The 17,293-nt window shown below is 52.4% G+C and overlaps 1 protein-coding gene across 4 annotated transcripts in view; it reads right to left on the reverse strand.

Moving 5' to 3' along the window:
• DOCK1 (dedicator of cytokinesis 1) overlaps positions 1-17,293 on the reverse strand; it is a 490,685-nt gene that overhangs the window by 9,454 nt on the left and 463,938 nt on the right. For all 4 annotated transcript variants that reach the window (XM_032882088.1, XM_032882091.1, XM_032882090.1 and 1 more), the window contains exons 44-48: positions 16,856-16,942; positions 13,778-13,954; positions 12,686-12,769; positions 8,042-8,179; positions 1,876-2,021 (exon numbers count right to left, since the gene is read on the reverse strand). In XM_032882088.1, the coding sequence (XP_032737979.1) occupies positions 1,876-2,021; positions 8,042-8,179; positions 12,686-12,769; positions 13,778-13,954; positions 16,856-16,942 (632 nt within the window). The remainder of the gene's footprint in view (positions 1-1,875; positions 2,022-8,041; positions 8,180-12,685; positions 12,770-13,777; positions 13,955-16,855; positions 16,943-17,293) is intronic.

The raw sequence follows: 17,293 nt of genomic DNA on the forward strand, positions 1-17,293 counted from the left end.
GAGAAGACACCACTGCCCTTGGGCCTACTAATGCCAACTGGCTGGTATAAAACCATGTTAATGGTTCTACTGAGTAGGTGGACCTTGAACTAGCTTCTAGGGCATGTGTCAAAGCTGACCATGCACACACTTCCACGTAATATTGTGGTTTGCTATTTTAACACAAGACTGGGGCCGCCGGGGGTGAAGGGAGGTCCATCCTGTTTCTGTCCTAGTAAGCCACCAGGAGAGAGAAGAAATGACTCAGTCTGAGGTTGAAGTTACAGCCTTTGCTGCAGGAAGGAGTTAGGAGAGAGGGTTAACATGGATAATGGTATGAAAATACCTCAGAAACTTCATAAACTTCCAGTTCTACAATAAACAAGGCAGAGGAAGGAGGACTGGAGCATAGAGAATATAGTCAATAAAAAGAGAATAATCCTCAAGATTTTATTCTAGGTTTCGTATAACTTGAGACAATTAACATGGTGGGGGATAAGATCAGTGGACATCTTTCAGCTCAGGGGGAACAGCTGTAAACATCCTGATGGGTGCGCAAAGAGCCAAGAGAAAGGCAGGTTACGTTTAAAATTTTTCACATTATGAGAAGCACCTGTGGACGGGATGAACCTTTATTCTGCATGTAACCTGTGCCATTTGGGACCGAAGTCTCATTTTCTCCACATTAATTACACAGCTAAGGGTGGTAACCCTAGAATGAACAAAAATCTGAAGTCTAATAAAGATGCCTTCCAGTTCAAGGTTAAATAAACAACGCGTCCCGGGAGAAGGAGGCACCTCGCCTCTATCCACAACCGCTAGATCCATTTCCACCATCACCCCTACGTTCCTGGAGATGTAAAAACCTTTTCATATCTAGCTTGGGGATTTTCTTGGGGAAAAGTTGAATTAAATTTCTTTAGCAATCTTGCTCTAAATGACAAGCACCCATGATTTAAATACCTCTAAATTGAGAATTTCCATATGGATTTGGCTTTATAAGTAGCAGACACTGATAAAAATTACTATTCAGAAAAAAGAAAGTGGGTTTAGTTTTCAATCCTCCACTGGGCACACCGGTCATCAGCAGCAAAGCGCACTTAGATTTGAGCTGTTCCTTGGGGCGCTCTGGAAGTGTGTGTCCGCGTGGAGCAAAGGTCGGGAGCCTGCAGGTTTGCTAAGGCGATGGATGGAAAACCAAATGGGGCTGTACACGCGCACCACTGGGCAAACTCACCAGTAAAATAATAAGCAGTTGTTTTCTGGGGTTTAAATGGCAGGACACATTTTTCCTTTTTATTTAATAAAAACAAACTTTACATGTTTGTTACTCAAAACCACAAAAAAATTATTGATGTTTTTTAACACTCAAAGTTAATAGAAGAGACACAGTGGGAGCTCCACCAAAATTAACTAGTCTATTAGCTCTTGTTTTGCTCTGAGGTCACTTTGTGCTGCTGGGTGCTCAGCAGCAGAACCGGGGTCTCCACAGAAGTTTTGCAGAAGGCAGGCGGCCTCGCCAGCCCTCAAGGCTGACAGTGTGAGACAGTTCTGCGCTGCTATGACAGCAGGGAGATGAGCAGGAGAGGAGAAGTACGAGCGTGCAGCCAGCAGGGAATGTAGACACTCCTAGAACTTCCAGAACACAACTAAGTCAACACTCACTGGAGTGTTTTAACATCTGCCGGAAACCTCACCCAAAGCATATTTTCTCAAAAACTCACAAGACCCTGAAAGTCATCGTGGGCACTAGAGTTGCCAAGTCTTGGAGGGTTTTCGTTTCAAAGATGGTTTCGATTTTAAGAAAAATCCTCCGCTGTGATCAGACAAACCCAGGGTCCTGGTGGCTGCTCACAGGACCCTCTGTGCCCCCTCCCTGCTGCTGGGAGGACTCACCCATCAGAGCCCGGCCTGGAAGGGGTGCTGTCCGACGACAGGGAAGACACGGAGGCCACCGACAGAGGCCGGGATGAGGAAGGCATCGTGAAGGATCTGACCATGGAGCGGGGACGGCCGCCTCTTCTGTCATCCAGACTTGAGGGCTGACAGTGAGAGGGAGAGAAAGAGAGGGAGAGGCGTGCTTGATGCTCTTTGCCAAAAGACTTCTGGCCCCTGTGGTCAGACCCTTGGGACCAAGTGGTCTTAGCAACTGAGCTTCTAGACCAAAACTGTCCACACCTGGATGAGCAGTGCATACTCTCGTCCAGAGTGACAGATGAAAATGACGATTATTTCAGGGGTTTTCCAAAACCTTACCTGATATTGTGAAAAACAGAGTAACTTCCCTATTTTTCCAAAATTTTAAATGCACTTTTTTTTTTTACCAACACCACAATCCATCAACCCGTCCGAGAGCCATCGTAGAATGTACGGACCAGAAAATGTATAGAGTCGCATCTGGAGGAAAGAAATCTGCAGAGTAGCATCTACATTAAAGAGACTGTTAGGACCCTTAGATGAACCCTGCGCCTCTCTGCACGCTGACAAACCACACAGATCACCAAGTCATGCGTCTGACTCTAGAACAAAGTAAGATACTCCTGCTGCTTATTTAAAGGCCGATTTGCTCCCCTGCCAGCACAGCGGGGCCAAGGAAGCCACGGCTGGACCCACTCAAGCTCCTCCTCCCAGCCAGGCCGTGAACTAGAGATGCATTCTGGAGAAAAATGGCCTCTGAATGGAATTTTCCATCCTCTCTTTGAAATAGGATTTCTATCACCCAAACACGACTCACTGTGCTATAGCTCATGTCACTATTTAATTACCTAGAAAACGCTAGCGTCCCTGTGCCCCAAGGCCAGCTGCTGCAGAGGCTCCTTCCTTTGACCTGAGGATGGAGGGCACTTCCTCTCTGTGCGGCTTTGACCTCCCCACCGCCCTGCCCCATAGCTCCGAAGCCAGTACCTCCGGCCGTCACCGGTAGAAGATGGGCTTAGGACCGTGGCTGATGAGACACTGAACACAACTTCCGCATCTGAAAAGTGGGCCCGTTTCTTCAAGAGGTGTTTCGCATGTGAACTACAACTTGATCTGTAGGCTCTTGTTAGGAGTAGAAGGGTCACCACCACAAAAGAACAGTTTAAAACAGGAGCTGGTAAACTCGTTCGGTGAATGGCCAGACAGACTTTAGGCTCTCTGTCCCCCCGCCCCGCTCATCCATCAGAGCACGAAAGCAGCCAGAGACGACACAGAGACGAGTGAGCAGGGCTGTGTTCTAATAAAACCCGAGCTACAAAAAGGGCAGTGGGCCCCGGTTTGCCAACTGCCAGTTCACAGCCACATGTCGCTGGAGTCTGCCCGCACAGAGAGTAGGTCTTGGGTTTGGCACCAAGGACGGCGCCATCACACACCTTCAAGGGGACGTCCATTGTCACTAACTGGCCTTTGCGAGGAAACCAAAAAGGAAACTAAGTACAAATTAGTTCAAATCGGGGACATGTTTCTTGTACAAAATCTAGCAACTCAAGGTCTACAGGATGCTCTTCTCAGGCTGAGACACATGATGAGCCATGGAGAAGGCCTGGTTCTCTGACACGTGGCTCCCCGCCACCACCCCTGCACCCCGGGAAGGTCCATGTCCCACTGCTCCCAACACGGTCAGGACAGAGGCCTGCCTGCTGCTCTAGGCCCGCCTGACCGCCTCATCCCCCGGGGCCCCACCTGGCCACCGCTCTTCTCTGCATCTCTGTGCGATTTGACCCTCTTCATGGTTTCACTGAGACCCGCGGGCAGCCTCTGCCTCGCGAAGCCCACACTGTCCCCTATGATTTCCTCCACAGCAGCAGCATCTGAGGGCAGCTCACAGGGAGGGGGCGGAATCCGAGCAGCCGCCTGCCAACCCTGGGGGGCCACCTTCCTGCCTCTCCCCTACAACAGCCCTTCATTTCCACGGAGCCCTCCTGGACTGGAGGCGGGGGGCGGGGGGCAGGCAGCAGGTAGGGAGCAGAAGGGCAGAAAACCAGCGGGGTCAGGCTCAGGCGATTTCTGCAGCCGGGAGGATGCTGCCTCCATAGCCCATCGTCTACTGGGCACAGGGAGACTTGCATTCAAGGAAATGCAGCTGAGCGTACAGAGAAGAAACGTGACCTCTCCGCATTCCGGATGCCGTGAGCCCCGCTCCTGGCCTGAAGGTTTCTGTCTTTCTGGTGAAATGACGCTCCCAGCTATGTTAGGTGCGCAGGGCAGAGGAGGGAGCCAGCCATGGACCAGGAGGGGGTGACGGCCAGTAAGAGCCACCTCAGTCCAGGAAGACCCTTGAACATCCTCCCTCTGACCACAAAGGGCTGGTGATGTCTCTGGAGAAGCAAACTGCAGTTTTGGCGGATCTACCAGTAGGACTGGAAAGAACAAAGAGAACGGGGGGTGGGTGGCAGGAGCAGGGCTCTGGCCAAAAGGGACAGAAGCCACTGTTGGGTCCCACACTTACGGGCGCCCACTGGGCCATTTGTCTCACAATTCCATCTTGACTGAGTAGAGCCTCTAAAAATTGAAGAATTGGGACTTTTTTTCTCCCCCTTCTGAAGCAATCTGAGTTTCTCCCAGCCCTGACAGGTGTAGCCCCAGTGTCAGAAGACATGAGTAATCTGGTGTCCCCATATACTGGCACCAGGTCTGGCAGGGGTGGGGGTGGGGCGTGACAACTAGGCTAGAATTTTAGCTCTGGGACCAAAGATGTGACCTGGCATCACGCATGGAAGGAACCACTCTGAGCCTCGGCTTTCTCCAGAGCTTGCAGGGATTAATCATCTCACCTCGAGAGGCTGATGTGAGGCCGAAATGAGAGGAGGCAGCTGGAACCCGGGGGCCTTGGCACACTCTGCCTTTAGCTTGTCCTTGCTGTCGTCATTATTACAGCCTAAAGCAAACACTCATTTTGCTTTTTAAGAGAAGCGAGCCCCACCCTGCCCAAAAGGCTCTGAGGTGTTTTGTCTTCCAACTGAGCCCAAATGCCCCCCCTTGACCTCCACACCTGCCTACTGCCCAGAGATCAGGGGCGGGTGGGCAGGGCTGAATTTCATTGAGGCGACCAGTGTTTTACGGGGTAGGGTGAGAAGCAGGCATGTTGCTTTTCTGGAAGACACAGACGCTGGTGCTGAATGCAGGAGGTGCTCATGGCCCTTTCCTCAGGGATCCCGGGGTCTGCACTCTTCACTCCCTATGCATCTGGAGAAGCTGGGCTGTGTGTGAGCTTTTGTCCAGGGAACTGTGGCCCCCTAGAGCACAGGCAAGGTGAAGGCCAGCGGGGAGGGAGCTGGGGTCTGGTGGAGCCAGCTATGGATTAAGAAGTCAGAGGGTGTCCAAGTCTTCTGTTTCTATCTATGGCTTTGGCTGGATCAGAAAAATTGACAAAATGGTTTATGTCTTTTCTATGGGGTTTTTATTTTTAAATCCATTTTTTTTTTTTTTAAACAGGATGGTACTATATTGCTTTTCCAAGTATTCTGAGATGCTTGCAAGTTTTCAGAGTAGATAAGACAGGAAAGGCTCATACCAGACTGCTTTTTATTTGCCACATTTCTCAGAACCTGACAAGGGCATCTGTCTGTCTCTGTCTGCTTGAGGGAAGTGGGGTCCCAGGATGGAGGACCCAGGAAGGCAACTCCAACAAAGAAAGCATCCAAGGGGAGGAAATACACCCTTAATTCTACTCCTTAATCCCAGTAAGCCTGACCAGCCCCTAGCTGGACAGGGGTGGGGGGCTGCGCTGGCTGTCCCCACAGAGAGGCAGGCAGATTGGGGGACATGACCATGTCCCACGATGTGGCGGACACTGCTCACCTCTGGCCAAAGATGGCTACATAGGAACAGGGGAAACCTGTCCATGAGGAGAGGGGACACCCTCTACACCCTGCCTCCTGGCCTGGCCTTCCGTCTCCCCTGGGCCCAGCAGCAAGCCCGCACAGACGTAACGCATCCCGGCAGAGAACAGTACAGGAAGGACATGTGGTGAGCCAGACAGGTGTCTGTCATGTTGAAATATAAATTACATGAGCGGTAAAAGGGGAAGACTTTCACTTAGGAGGCAAACTCTGAGATCTCACAAGTGTTTGTTTCTTAGAAGACTTAAGAGCGGTGTTAGACTTGGGAAGAGATGCAGAACGAGGAGCTCCGAAATTCTGGCCCCTCGACTCCGACCGCGATAAGTCACAAGCCCTGAGGCCATAAAGCTCTCCTTAAGGGTTCTGGCTGGCATGAGGGCATCCCAGTCTGAAGCCTGTTCAGCTCCTGCTGGGCTGCCTGCCCTGGGTCCCCATGCACTGAGTTTTCAGACCAGAGCCCGGAGGTTGCACTCTCTTGGCTTTGTCAGGTTCACACTCTGCTGGGGACACGCCGGTGCATGGGAGCCCGGCCGCAGCGGGTGAGTGCGGGTAGGCTGGGCCAGCATGGAGTGGACTCAGAGCCCAGGAGCCCCGCTCTGGGGGCCTCTCAGCCTCTTACCAGCCCCTGACCACATGAGCAAGAAAAAGAAAACCTCTGCCGTGTCACTTGAGTGGTGGCTAGAAGCAAAGACTTGGAGGCAGACCAGCAGGCTTCAAACTCCATCAGTGGCCTCAGTGGCCACTGCTACTGTGTGACCGCATGTCCCCTTCTCCCCATCTGTCAAATGACAATGACCACGGTGCCTCGTTCATAGTGTTAAGTGGATGAAGCCAGTTCGTACTTGTGAAGCACTAGGAAGGGTCCCTGGCACACAGTGAGCTCTGAACGAGTGTCTGCTGAGTGAGCCACGTGTGTGGGAAAAAGAAGTGAGTTCAACAGGAAGAGCAACAGAGAGCTGCAGAGAACGGCAGACGGATGGAATTGGGCCGAGAAAGAACCCAAAATGGTGCCCTACATTGGACACCTGGTCCTTTAGGAAGGAGAGAAGAGTGCCGTGTGATGTGAGAAGCAGAGTGCCTTCGACAGCACGCCTTTTGTTGGCAGGAAGGTGGAGACCGTGTGTGCCCTCACCCCCTTCATGCCAAGGGCTGGGATTCTAGATCGGAAGCCTTGCTGCCTCTTTGTGTCACACTGTTGCTTCTCTCTGAAAACCACGGAAAGCAGGCCTTGTGTCATCTGCCGTGCCGGACATCTCCAGAGTCCAGGGATGACCAAAGTTCGGACCCACCAAGGCCCCCAGAGATCACTGTGTGGCGCTCTGGTTTCTGGTGCTCGGCCTCGCCCCCATGTGGCATCGCCGCGTGGCTCGCAACAGCATCTCAAGCCTGCCACAGGCTCTCACTGCCGGCCAGTCTGCATCACTGCATATCACAAGCCACTCTAATCATGAGCTTGAACCCAGCCGCAAACTTGAAACTTCTACAAACTCCTAGCAAAAGCCCAGTTCTGTCCTTCATCCAGAGCAAAGCTTCCTGCCCCACACCGCCATTCCAGGCACTTAGAGGCTGGGCACCTTTCCAGCTTCTCCTGTGAATTCTCTTCCATCCAAGGCACGGCTATGTCTGCACGGCCTCTGGCCTGCCATTCGATTTCCAGTCTCCTGGCCTTTCTCCTCACCTCCTCCCCTGACTGTGTCCAGCTTACCTTTCTTGGCTCAGACCAGTAATCACTCCTTTAAGACCTAAGTCTTTGCTGACAATTTCAGACCTCAGTAACCCAAGCAACTCTCTCCAAAGACTTTGACTTTGGACTGGACAAAGGCCCCAGCTCTGCCTCCGGACATCATGAGTACTGTTGCGTGTGTGTTACCTACCCCTCTGTGTGTGGGGTATGGCTGTAGGAGAGGCCTCTACGACCAGCCGAAGTTGAGGCCCACGGGCCTCTGGGCAGTTTTGCTGTTGCCCCACCGCACTGAGGATAGACTGTGTCCGAGGCAGGGGAGCAGGGCACTTGGTGATCAAGCAAACTCATGAATGCTTACTCACCCTGACATTTCCAGTTATTGAAAGGAGGTTGCTGGCTTACTGGCAGACAGACTTCCGAGGGGGCCGAGGTCCTTCAAATCCCACTTCCCCAGCAGGCATCACGTATACCTCTTACTCACCCTGCCTGTGAGCCCGACACAGTTGGACAATGTGATGCAAAGACGCCCACCTGCCCTTCTGCAGGGCTACCCACTTACCATGGTCCGGACGCCATATTGCTTTTCCACTTTCTCCTTCAGCTGTTTGAAACAGGCTTCCATTCTCTCATGAAATGGCCTCAGTGCTTCAGTGACTTTGTCTCCATGAATCCTGATCCCTTCAGCCAAAAACGGTATCTGAAAAACGTAGCAGTCAACACTCCTTATTTCCTGGTTAATGGCCTAGAGAGAGGCGTGCACATCAGGCAGAAAGTGGCGCTGTGTGCAAAATGCAACTGTTTTGTTTCCAAATCAAACCGTGGATCAAAGTCATCAGTAGGCACATTACCCCCAAAGACGAAAATGCTCAAATTAAAATCCTTTGTGTTTTAATTGGACATGTTCAGTGCACTGCTAGGCACACGATGGCCACTCGGCGACTATGCCTGACTCCCACTGGAGGACCAACCCCAGAATAAACTCATCTGTGCCTTCCACGTGAATCTGGAAAGAACTGGTCATGGCATAGCGCAAAGATTTTTTTAGTTCAGAATATTGCCTTTGTAGGCAATTGAGAACCCTATTCTAAAACTTAAAAAAAATCTAATTATATGTGATCTATAGTCCTGAAGGATCTTCTTATTTGGAAAGGAAAACCAAATCTATTCTTCCTTAAAACTAAAAATAATCGCTTCCCTGCCAACACTGCTGTCACAAATATCCGTGCCAACACTTCACTCCCAAGCGCAGAGATGTAGCTGACCTTTAAAAGCGTCGCAGGGAGACATTTTCATTCCCCAGCCCCGGAGGCCCTTTACAATCACTGCTGTTGGTGGGGTGGGGAGGGCTTTCAGGAGGGCTTCTCTCCCCAGGCTCTGCTTTCCCCCAATGCATGGACCAGGAGTTAGACATTCCTCAATGCAATCAAGCTAAGAGGCTTCCTCTTAATAATTTATAATTAAATCAAAATCCTGATTAAAAACAGATTTCCCTAATATGACAGAACACCAACCTAAATAAGCAGATTTATTAGGAAGCAGGATAATAAGTACACAATTGAATTTCATGTGAACAAATTTGAGAACTCTTATCAAGATGAATCAATGCATAAAATGTATTTGGTTGCCATTTGGAGCAGGTGCTATTTATTGCCTGTTGTGGTCTCCGGGGAAAGACGGAAGAAGTCAGGGCTCCCATGTCACAGCCCGCCGGGCAGCCCACCCAGCCTGCCCTCGGGCTGCACGGGCACAAAGCTTGTTTCGCTGACAGCTGGGCCTCCCCGCCAGGGTTCGGGCCAGGCGTCCCCTTCTGGCCGGTGACCGCCAAGAGGACGGTGGGTGTACAGGTGAGCTTTCACAATGGAGAAGACGTTTTGACATCCCACATGAATTACTCCTACAGATGGCAGCTTCCCCGGAGCTCGCCGCAGCGTGGTCAGGTTCCACACTAGAAAATCCTCACGGTAATCCTTGTGCTTCCCCAGTCCCGCCTCGGGGCATGGCACAGGCAGGCTGGAGACAACTTTTGGTGGGATGGTAGACGTGTTGGATCTCTCTGGGTGCGGAGTCAAGGATGGGGGTGCTGTCTCAAGGTGAAAGCCCAGCCACTTGAGTTCCTACAAGCATTTTTGTGTATAGTCAACCATTTTCAAATACATAAAATGCAGTCTAAATGTCTCTGCATTTTTTTTGTTGTTGTTGTTTTCTTGTTGGTTTGATTAAAAGCCTTAATGGGCCAGATTCGTTGACCTACCAGAAGCTACCCGCTGGACTAAAGTGAAGACCATTTGGTTTAGGTCCCTGGGGTTGTGTGAGCTGCAGTTTGGCAGGCGACATTTAGAGGGAACGAGAACTGACCACTTCAACAGGTCCCTGACGATGTCAGATACAACCTTCTTCTCCCGGGAGGGGATCTGGCCTCTGTTCTGTGCCCGACTGCGGCTAAGCCCCGGCTCTGCATAAAAAAATGCTCTGTGCAAACACTCTAACATACTGGGTGCTTAACATACGAACACAGGGCATGGAATGAGGCCTGGAGAGATCTCTGGGGACCCTGTAATTCAGTGGGTCCCAAGCTGGATGAGATCAGCATCACCCAGGCTGGTTCCCGAACCCCACCTCTGGAGTCCTGGTTTGCTCTGAAGTAGATCCCAGGAATCTGAATTTCTTAAAAGTCTCCCAGAGCCCAGAGCGGGGAGAGGAGAGAAGACATACCCAACGTTACACCTTGGGTTGTTCAAAATGAGCACACAGTCTGCTCTCCTGAGACGCCCTTCTGAACAGTGGTGCTGCATGTGAAGTTTACCCCTGTGTGTCCCCTGCACTCACTCACAGCCCACCAGCGCATGGAACATCAGGGAGCACAGCTCAATGCTCCAGGAGCACCACCCCTGCAGGGCAACGGCTGTGGCCCTTATCAGTTGGGGAGGCGGCGTGAGTCTGGTCTTTTGTCTTTGTCATTTCAAAAGAGACATAGGTGCACAACACAGCGGCGGTGTCTGGGTCTGTAGGGACTCATCTTTGGGCCTTGGCAGGGATGCTCAGTACAACAACTGCATCTGGGGGAGGGCAGAGCCGAGCCTTTGAGGAAGGGGCTGGAGCCCACTCTGACCTGGTGTCGGCTGTAAACATAGAGGAAGGCCCCACGCGCCTGCAGCCACTGGCTCCCAGCTGGGAGAAGCAGGTCAGCATCGTCCTGGTTTGGGGATGGCAAGAGCAGAGCCAAGAGCTACCTGGGATTTAACAACCTGCCTCGCAACCAGCTTCAGCACAGAGATGTGCTTAGTGCTTATCAGGGATAGAAACTCTGCCAATGAGTCTTCGGGATTCCCCAGAGAAAGACTCACTCTGCCCTGATGGAGCTTTCAGAAAAAAACCAAACCAAACAAACGAAAACATTAAGACAGCATCCTGATAACCCCAAACTTCTTATTTTTAATGACCGCATGACTCAATCAGTGATACTAAAATATGGGTTTCCAAACATTAGCAAATGAAAGCGAAATCACAGGTAATGTTTTGAATATGCATTTTTCATCACTCTTTGATTTAATGAAGTTGCTAGAAAATGGATTCTCTTTTTCGGCTTTCCTGTGAGCTGCTTTAAAATTCATCCTTTAATATAGTTATTAGGGGTGATGACATAGTGCTGACATAAAGTTCTCTCTGGGGAACAAATTATTTTCCTCTGTAGGACTTGGAACTCTTAAAATCCAATTTGCTGTAAAAGCTTACAAGAAAAAAAAATCAATACAACTTTTGCAGACCAAACTAGTTTTTGTGTGGCAATGATGTTATAGCCTTCAATGCAGTGTGAATTTTGTACCTTTTGGTTTCTACATCTAAAATGGAATCACTCAGACTTTTAAAGTCTCTTTTTGGAAACAGAGGGAGACCGTCCACATGAGGCTTATAATCCACGCAGAGAACCGTCCTTGGCCTGTCAGGTCGCCGGAGCCAGCCCCCGGGGTTCGGGGTTCGTTATCAAGGGTAATTCTACTGCAAACAGATGTCTAGTGATTTGTGGCCAAGTCACACCCATGAGGACGGCCATTGTGAAAAACAAAACAAAAAGAAACTAGAAACTGACAAGTGTTGACAAGGGGGTGGGAGGAATGTGGCTCCTCAAAAGACTGAAAAGTGGAATCATGGTTTGATCCAGAAATGCCACTTCTGGGAATACCCCCCAAAGAACAGAAAGCAGGAACATGAACAGACTCGTGTGTGGCCATGTTCACCGCCAAACAGCAGAAGGAGCCCAAGCGTCCACAGGCGGGTGATTGGAGGAACCGAATGTGGCCCGTCCACGCAAGGGAGTGTTATTCAGCCCCACAAGGAAGGAGATTCTGACTCGGGCTACAACACGGATGAAGCCCGAAGACTGTACTCAGTGAAACAAGCCAGTCCCCAGAGCCGTAGGACTTTACCGTAGGAGTCCGCAAACGTGAAGCACCTGGAACCATCAAGTTCACGGAGACAGACGGTGGAAGAGTGGTTTGCAGGGGTGGAGAATGGAGAATCAGCGCAGAGATTTTTGGCGAGGTGGGAAAGTTCGGGAGACAGACGCAGGGGACGGTCGCACAACAGTGTGAATGTGCTTAATGTCGCCGGACTGTACTGCAAATTGGTCAAGCTGTTACCTTGTATGTTCTATTTATTACCGTGACGTCCTCCTAACAGCAGGCCCCTCGAAGGTGAGACTCAGCGACCTCAGGAGCATGAGCACAGAAGCACCATTATATGCAGAATTACAGCTGGGAAAATACGATGTGGAAGCCCCCAGTCCCGGCCACCACCAGGGAGAACGTGAGTGGCGGGCGCTCTACAGTGGCCCGCTGTCACCTCCCACACGGGCAGCACCGACCCGAGTGCCCTTCCCGGGACAGGCGGGAGCCAAGCTCTTGAACACATCACAGCTCTCACCTTCCCTCTGAAGTTCTGTCCATACCAGACATCTTCCAGCAGAGACAGACCAGGCTCACTGGTAAGTGAGGACGCTCTGCGTGTTCAACCTCATGACCGTAGCCTAGGAGCCTAGTTCATTCAGCAGTGGGGGGCGGGTTTATCTGGGGACACATGTGGCTCCGTGCCCTGTGGCGCATGTCCCAGGCCTCTGTGCTGGCTAGCATGTGTGCTGAGGTGGCCCAGGAGGATGTGGGTCTGGCCTCCCCACTCCAGTCCTGCAGGGCGGCCATCCCACACTTACCTGCCATGCGATGAGGTCCTTGAGCTTCTCGATCTTCTCATGGGCCTCTGGGTGCTCCTGCAGGTACCGCTCTGTAAAGAAGGCCTGGTGGAGACAGGAAGGGCCACTCGGTACACCGCTTCCCGGCCCCAGTTCTGCACCCTGGCTGTGCACCAGATCCGGGGAGAGACCCGGGCCCACCCTGTGTGTGTCAAACAGACGCACCCCCGGGGATGGACCCTCCCCAGCACTCCGGGCTAAAGGTCTGGTTGGGTCAAACACAACAGATGTTTAGATGTTGAATGGGCAGCCAGGAGGGGCATTTCGGGTGGCATCTCTGTCCTTGGACTCCAGCAAAGCCTCGGCTGATCTGGATGCTCAGCCCGCTGGGAGGCAGCTCCCAGCGCCCTGACTCTTGTCCTGCTCCCCGCCCTGGGCCGGTCCTCCACCTCCGGGCTGCTTACAACCAAGAGCCTTCTCTAGGTCCACGGCAATGACTCCTCACGGCCTGCTCTCTGCCTCAGTTCCTACTCTGTCTGGACAAGGGCTCAGCAAACTTTTCTGAGAAGGGCCTCAATGCCGCCCCTTTCCCTTAGGAAAACAGCCACAGACACTAAGTAGTGAATGGCCGCGGCAAAGTCCAAACTTGATGTCAAACACAGAGAGCAGACCGTAGTACAGACCGCTGGTCTAGACCACACCCCATGTCCTTCGACTTCTGCCCATTCCCACTGAGAGGCTTTCCAGGGAGCCCAGATGGCCTTCTGCCGTGTACTCGCCATGCCTACCTATCCCACACGTTCTAAGCCTTTTGTCTCTCGCTAAAACCATGTCTTTTGGCCTTTCATGATCCTAGGACTCTTGAGAGCCACCCAAGGGCAGCCCCGCAGAGCTCCATCAGCCCAGCCTGGGAGGACAATGCCCAGGGGAGCCATGCCTGGGATTGGGCCTTGACCTTCCGCAGCAGGCAGGGGTCACCTCTAGGGGGTCCCCAGCCTTGGCTCAGTCACGGCTGAGATTGGCCAGAGAGACCAGCACAGCTTCTGGGCTGGGAGGTATGTTTCTGGAGACATCTGTCCCGGGACAGGGCTGGACCGCAGGCATGTCACATGCCTTCTCATAATTCGCGAAGCCTCCCATGACAGCAGGGTCCACAATGCCGTTCAGGAGCATGGAGAGGGGGTTGATGGGGAGGCTGGGGTCATCAAGGTGCTGCTGCACCATGCTGTTCATCTTGTCGTTGGTCAGCTGCATGGTCTCGATGGCATTCTCCAGGGGGCTGATCTCCACCTGCGGGGAAGGAAGAAGATGGAACCCAGGCCGGCTGCTGCGTCCACCCCACCAGGGTCTCCTGCTGTGTCTCTGGCCCGTGGGGTCCTGCCAGAGGACGAGCACTCCCAAGGGGGGCCAGGCTTCCTATTCCTCCATCGCACCTTTCTTCCGGGGGGGGTGGGTTTTGGGGGTGTCTGTTATCACCCAACAAGAGCAGCTGGGTATCTCCGAATCACTGTGCGTTTCCAGTAGGCGTGGCCCTCGCACGCAAATTCCAAAGCGATAATACAAGGTGGACTGGCTGAGGGGGTGTGTGTGCACGAGTGTGTGTGTGTGTGCTGTGTGCCTATACACGCGTGCACATGTGTAAGTATGCGTGCATTCACATTTGGTCTGTTCCTTTTAAAGTGGGTGAGATTCTGGGCACCTAGGTGGCTCAGTCGGTGAACCGTCTGCCTTCGGTTCAGGTCAGGATCCCAGGGTGCTGGGATCGAGTCCCGCATCAGGCTCCTGCTCAGTGCGGAGCCTGCTTCTCCCTCCCCCTTTGCCATTCCCCTCACCTCCACCCCACTTGTGTTTGCTAGTTCTGTCAAATAAATGAAATCTTTCAAAAAGAAGGGTAAGATTTTAAGGAATTGTGAGCAATCTATCACTGTCCCTGAGGCAGGAGGCCTTGGCACTTTGTAATCCCCCGGTACCTGTTTGGTGAGGGAAGGGGGGGACAGCCCTGCCCTGATCTCCAGAGTAGACCATGTACTGTCTTAGGAAGGAAGAGTTCCGCTGCCCCAGGGGGAGCATGTCGCCACTTCCAATGGTACCTCACAGGCCTCATCGGAACACCTGCCACTGGTCAGCGGGACACTCCGTGCGGGAGGCAGGGGACCGCTGTCCATCCTGCAACTGCCCTCCTCTGTCTGGGGCCCAACAGCTCCCTGCAAGGCCCAGGGGAGCATGTCTCTCTGGCTCAGCCCGAAGGTGCCACGAAAACATGGCTGGGTTTAAAACAACAGCAGCCCCTGCCCCCCAGGCCTCCTCTAAGAGATGCCCAGCTGGCCACAGAGCCACATCCAGGGGTCACCCTAACACAGGAGCATTTCGGTCCTCCTGAAGGAGGTAGGAGGCGTCCCTCCCCATGCCTGGGGACCCAGGGTGTCTGTAGCAAGGGACAAAGGGAGCAGGGGGAACAGGGACCTGAGAACAGACAGCTCTGCTCACGGCAGATCCCACATTGCAGAGCAACACTTGGGAGTCACGGTGGAGGAAAACACCCACTGAGCTCGTCCCGTGCGGCCTAGGAGCTGAGGGACAGGCCGTCCCGTACAGAAAGGTGGCTTCCGCAGAGAAAGGTGGTCGGCCCCGAGTCCTCATGGCGTGTAGTCCAAGCAGGACTGCGGCTCCCAGGTGGGCCTGGAACGCAGCATCCCAGGCACACACCTTCGCCAATCGCACACCCCAGGGCAGGACTCCATTCTGACCGACCGCTGACTCCCTGACACTGAGCCCGTTTGCCTCAAGCAAGAATAGTTTCCTCTATTCATTCAGCAGGAGGGCTGGCTGCCACCCCCTGGACATCCCCAGCGGACTATCCCGGGGGGGGCATGCACAAGGCAAGGGCGGGTGGGATGGGTATCGAGAGCAGCTCTTCATTATGTGCTCTGGGATTACTCGGCTTCCGGCCTCTTAGTTTGTTAAAAATGGCAAACAGCGCCGGTGGCAGAACCACATCTTTACAGAAAGTCAGGACTCACCCCTCTCCACCTTGAGCTCTTAAGCTCCTTCCTCTTGAAATCTGGCTGGCTCACAAAATCCCGGATTACTGAGGGCTTTGGGCAGAGGCTCATTAGGAAGCTTAGTGCCTATTTACACCAAGTGTCCCCTACTCTGCCCTCTCACATACTACATCACCAGCTCTAAATGGTGCCAGCAAAAACTTGCCACCTGCCACACATCTTCTGAGCCCTCCAGGCATCGGGCCTGCCTGGGTGCTGGGGGGGGGGCAGAGAGTGGGCACTCTCAGAGCACAAAATGCAAGTGCCCAGGGCAGGGACAGGTAGAGAGACCCAGGGCTTCAGAGAAGCAGGAGGGGGCACCTGGGATGGGGGGGTTGGATATGGCCCTGAGTTCAGATGGGCATGGATGAGAGAAAAAGAGAGGAAACAGAAACGGGGCTGAGGCTGAGGCTGAAGAGAGGTTCCAGCCAGGTTGAACTGAACAGGGAGTTTTGAGGAGACTCACTGTAAACTACAGGGGGGGCACCAGCCTCTGGATAAGATCCTGCTGGCTGAACACAAAAGGCATTGAGACACGTGAATTAAAATACATATTTCAATCAGATCTCTTTATCCCACTCTCTGATACTTCTGTGTATTCAGTAAGAATCTGCCGCCAGACTCTGGTTCATGGAGATGGAACTGTCCCAGGGCTCACCAGTGAGGCAGAGCAAAGTTTAGCTAATGAGATGCGAGTCATTATTTCTTTAAAAAAGTGCTAGTGAGGGGTATATTCTCAAGCTATTTTTACTTGAAATAAGCAATTGCTATTAATCAAGTCGTTTGTCATGTAAATGGCAATAAAACCATCAGGAAGAAAGATCTTAAAAAGTGTATGTAAATTGGAACTTGTCTTAAACTTTTCATTTAGTTAACAGAAAGAGCTGTCAAAACAGCACAGCAATGACTAGATTTAAATATTTTGTAAGAAGAAAGAAAATCTTAATGCTGGTTTTCTCGTCAGCTAGCACTGGTCGTGATTACACAGCATTTCTACAACAATGTTTGTGGACCTGCACAGTCGATGGCCCAGGGAATGTGCAGGGTGACGACGGGCTCAGCCTCGTCTGGCCTGGGGTCTCCATGTGCCCACCGCACCCTGTAACAGAGGGCAATGCACAATCCCTCCTGGGGGGGGTAGTTTCCTTACCATGAAGACAGATTTGACCTCAAACCACCTTAAAATTCCAGGTAACTTGTACGCCGTGGTGTATATGGTTCTCTCGATCCACATGTTCTGCAAAGGAACACACACACGGTACTGGTCAGAAGGACGTCAGCAGGTGGACAGCGTCTGCCCTCATGGGGACTGGCCACTCTCTGCGAGGTGTGTCCTCCCGGGGGACGGGTGTCCCTGCAAGGAATTGCACGTGGCCCTTTTGCATGCCTTTTCGCCATGCTCTGCCTGTGAGTCGGACAGTCACACGAGACACAGCAATGTCCCCTGCTTTGGCTGGCCAGTGGTGCCAGCCTCCCTGGCGTTTGGCAAGAAAACACAACGGGAGAGCCAGGGAGGATTCTGTACGTTAAAACAAGGGAAGTTCCCTCTGAGCAAAGGGATTTTTGAAGAGGCTCCCATGTTGGCCCG

The sequence above is a fragment of the Lontra canadensis genome, unplaced genomic scaffold (assembly GCF_010015895.1).
Source record: "Lontra canadensis isolate GAN:19392208 unplaced genomic scaffold, GSC_riverotter_1.0 scaffold79, whole genome shotgun sequence".
NCBI classification, from domain to species: domain Eukaryota; kingdom Metazoa; phylum Chordata; class Mammalia; order Carnivora; family Mustelidae; genus Lontra; species Lontra canadensis.